The following is a 4194-nucleotide window of genomic DNA, read 5'->3' as shown; positions in this document are numbered from 1 at the left end:
CTATTGACAGTATTTCTGCTGTCTCTAAGATGTTTGCTACTGTCCACATTTTCAAAAGTATAATTGTTGTCATTTTTTCTTCCTCATTGTCCTTTTTTATACTTAAGTGTATTCACTTCAAGTCTAAATTCATTTCCAAACCATAATCCATCTGCATACCTGAATTTGAAATTATGTTTCTGACAAATTACTGTCTTCCCCACCGGGATTGTTATTACATCCCCTTTACATTTATATGTCCCTGAAACTTGAAACTACTTCTCAGTCTTCATTGTTTTTAAGTTTACATTCATAGTCAAATGATTTGTCTGCAGGATGTGCTGTCCTTGGCTGGAAGATCTAAGAGAGATAGACACTCAGCGATGTCCAGAGACACCCTGTTTGGGATCCTCCTCACCATTCAGACTGGTACTGGTTTCCTGGGGAACTCCTTGCTGTTTGCTTTATACATGCACACCTTCTTCTCTCTCCCCTGTCAGAAGAAGCCTGCTGATGGGATCCTTGCCCACTTAACTTTGGCTAATGCCCTGACCCTCCTATTCAGAGGGGTTCCAAGTATAGTGAGTTCCTTTGGAATGAGTCCCGAGCTTGGTGACACTGGGTGTAAACTAGTTCTCTACACTCACAGAGTTACCAGGAGTATTTCTCTGTATACAACCTCCCTCCAGAGCATATTCCAGGCAGTGACCATTGCTGTACCTGGTCGTAAGTGGACCTGGCTCAAGAACAACATCTCTACACTCATTCAACCCTCCATATTTTCCTGCTGGGTCATCAGCATGGCCATCTATTCTCAGATTATCTTAAGAGTTGTGGCCAACAGGAATACCACTGATGTTACATCTGGGTATACTGGGTATTTTTGGAAGGTCAGTATATATAAGCACCACGAAGCTGGGACATTTCTCACTACAGTGCTAATTCAGGATATGTTCTTTCTCTCCCTAATGGCATGCAGTAGCGTCTACATGGTGACCATCCTTTCCAGACACCACAGAGTAGCTCGGCTCATCCGCAGTAGCGTCCACTCCTCACGAAGCTCTCCTGAGCACAGAGCCACCCACGTCATCCTCATGCTGGTTTGCTGTTTCATTTTCTTTTACTGTACCAACACCTTTCTTACTATTTATCAACACCTTGGAAATAACAGGAATTGGCAACTGGAGAACGTTAATGCCTTTATTTCTTCATGTTACCCGACAATCTGTCCTTTTGTACTGATGAAAAATGAGAAGAGGATTGCCAGAGTGAATTTCATCAATAGTAGGAGCAGAATTTGTATTCACTAAGGTAAATTAAATCATCCTGGAACCTCCTCAGTATTTGTCTTCATGACAATACTCATTTATATGTGTCCAGAGTCACATGGTTATCAATGGCTTGAGGGATTTATTTAGTCCCCATTGTGCTGAGTGAACAGGAAGTAAAATCAATGCATTGTCCTTTTATGAAACTTTTCTGACATTATATGTAATGTTTAGTGTTTAGAATAACACTGTTATATGTCATTTAAGCATCAAAACAATAACATATGTGATGTATGGTGTTTTGTAATATTGGAAACATTATAAAATCATAAAATTGTAAAATATTTTTTTCTCCTGTCGATTTGATGTTATTTTTAAATATGTTATATTGACTCTAGTATTATAGTTGTCCCATTCTTTTTTCTCCCCTTTATTGCCCTGTGCCCCGCACACCCCTTCCCACCTGCGTTCCCCCACCTTAGTTCATGTCCATGGGTTGTACATGTATGTTCTTCAGCTTTTCCATTTCCTATACTATTCTTAACCCTCCCTGTCAATTCTCTACCTACCATTTGTGTGTCTTGTTCCCTGTACCTTTGCCTCCATTCTCCACCAACCCTCCCTTCTAATAACTGTCCATGTGATGTCCAGTTCTGTGATTCTGTTTCTGTTCTAGTTGTTTGCTTAGGTTGTTTTTATTTATTTTTAGGCTCAGCTGTTGATGTTGGTGAATTTGTTGTCATTTTAGTGTTTATATTTTTCATCTTCTTTTTCTTACATAAGTCCCTTTAACATTTCATATAATAAGGGCTTGGTGATGATGACGTCCTTTAACTTGACCGTATCTGGGAAACACTTTATGTGTCCTTCCATTCTAAATGAAAGCTTTCCTGGTTAGAGTTATCTTGGATGTACATCCTTGCCTTTCATGACTTGGAATACTTCTTCCCAGCCCCGTCTTGCCCACAGGGTTCCTTTTCAGAAATCAGCTCAAAGTCTTTTGGGAACTTCTTTGTAAATAATTGTCTCCTTTTCTCTTGTTGCTTCTAGGATTCTCTTCTTAATTTTCATCTTGGCTAATGTAATTATGATGTGTCTTGGTGTGTTCCTTTTTGCATCCAACTTCTTTGGGACTCTCTGAGCTTCCTGGGTATTCCTGAAAGTTTATTTCCTTTGCCAGATTGGGGAAGTTCTCTTTCATTATTTGTTCAAATAAGTTTTCCACTTCTTGTTCTTCCTCTTCTTCTGGCAGCCCTATGATTGGGATGTTGGAATGTTTAAAGTTGTCCCAGAGGTTCCTCAGCCTCTCCTCATTTTTTGTTTTGAATTCTTCTTTCTTCATTCTGCCCTGGTTGAATGTTTATTCCTTTCTTCTGCTCCAACTCCTTGATTGGAGTCCTGGTGTCCTTCCCTTCACTCTTGGTTCCCTATATGTTCTGCTTTATTTCACTTTGTATAGCCTTCATTTCTTCCTTCATTTTGTGACTGAACTCAATTATTTCTGTGAACATTCTGATCCCCAGTGGTTTGAACTCTACCTGATAGGTGGGCTTTCTCTTCATCACTTAGTTGTATTTTTGGAACTATGATCTGTTTTCCATTTGGGCCATATTCTTTTTGTTTCAGCAGGATTATTAGGCAATAAGGGGAGGAGCTTTAGATATTCGCAGGGATATGGGGTCTGAGAAGGAACAGTGCCTCTTGCTCTGCTCTCTGCTGGCTTTCAGTCACTTCCCCTGCTACCCACAAGCAAACTGGGCCCTTCTGGTGCTGATTCCTGGGGGTGGGGGGGAGTGTGTGTGTACATTCTAGAACCCTTTGGGTCTCTCTAGTGAACTCTCCTGTGAGGCTGGGAGTTTCTGCCACCACCACAGCCCCCTCAAGTGTTTTCAGTTAGAGGTGTTTGAAGCTATATTTCCCCTGCACTGGAGCCCTGGGTTGCGTGGTTTCTCTGGTTCCCCAGTTGTCCCTCCTGGCTTATGCACATTCAAATGTGGGAAATTCAGTCCGCCAGCCAGCACCTTGCCAGCCCCAGTCCACTGTGTCTTTGCAGTGTGTCCTCTGTGCTCTGGCTGCCCAGCTCAGCCCCTCCTACCAGTCTGGATGAATGCTTCTTCTTTAACTCCTTGGTTGTAGGACTTCCATGCAGTTCAATTTTCTGGCAGTTCTGGTTATTTTTTGTTTTTAAATTTGTTGTTTTCCTTCTTTTGTTTGTGCATGGAAGCAAAGTGTATGTACCTACACCTCTGTCTGGGCTGGAAGGAACATTATATATTGAATCTAAAGAACCAAATAAACAAAACAGAAACATTGAATACCAACTGTAATTAACAACTAAAAAATTATTAACCCCCGGCTCCTGAATCTGTCAGGGAGATTTTCACTTTGAAGACAAAGAGAGTAACTATTTCAAATAATGGGAAATCCACTCTTTCAACCTGCCCCTTCCCTCCCATCAGCCACGCCAGCTGGTGCTATGTGTATGAAACAGTGCCACATCGGGTATGTTCCATCCCTCCGCCCTCTCCCCTCTCGTCCCTCTTTCTAGTCCCTCTTCTGCCTCCCCCTTTGTCTCTCTTCACATCTGCTCTCTTTATTCTGCACTCTGTTCTATTCACCTACCTCTTTTTTCTTCTTTTTCTACTCTCTGGTCCTTTTCTCTCAGTCTCTCCTTTTTCTTCTCCCTCTTTCCTGTCTTTTCCTTTCCTTCCATTCCTCTCATCTCTTTCGTCTTGTTCCCCTCTTCCTTGTGTCTATGCTCCCTCTTTCCTCTCTCTTCTATTTCTCCTCTTTAGTTTTCTTCCTCCTTGTATCCTCTCTCTCTCTCTGTTATCTATTGTTATTCTGAAGGCAGATATACAGGCCTGAAATCCAACCTCAGCCAAGCACTAGCTAGGGAACATCAGCACCTTAGTTTCTTCGAACCTAAGTTTCCTCTTCTGTAAGC

The 4194-nt window shown here is 41.7% G+C and overlaps 1 protein-coding gene across 1 annotated transcript; it reads left to right on the top strand.

The window, feature by feature from the left end:
* Positions 1 to 232: 232 nt before the first annotated feature.
* LOC114490731 (vomeronasal type-1 receptor 3-like) lies at positions 233 to 1289 on the top strand. The gene has a single exon (XM_028504775.2). It carries the CDS (start codon positions 300 to 302, stop codon positions 1287 to 1289), a length of 990 nt encoding a protein of 329 aa, XP_028360576.2. The 5' UTR covers positions 233 to 299.
* Positions 1290 to 4194: the final 2905 nt, after the last annotated feature.

This window comes from Phyllostomus discolor, chromosome 2, assembly GCF_004126475.2.
Source record: "Phyllostomus discolor isolate MPI-MPIP mPhyDis1 chromosome 2, mPhyDis1.pri.v3, whole genome shotgun sequence".
NCBI classification, from domain to species: Eukaryota; Metazoa; Chordata; class Mammalia; order Chiroptera; family Phyllostomidae; genus Phyllostomus; species Phyllostomus discolor.
The sequence above is the reverse complement of the archived record's forward strand: the minus strand, read 5'-3'. Positions and strand labels throughout refer to the sequence as shown.

Bases quoted from the DNA above. Each gene is read 5' to 3' on its own strand.
- LOC114490731 (XM_028504775.2), top strand. From the start codon at position 300: ATGATTTGTCTGCAGGATGTGCTGTCCTTGGCTGGAAGATCTAAGAGA.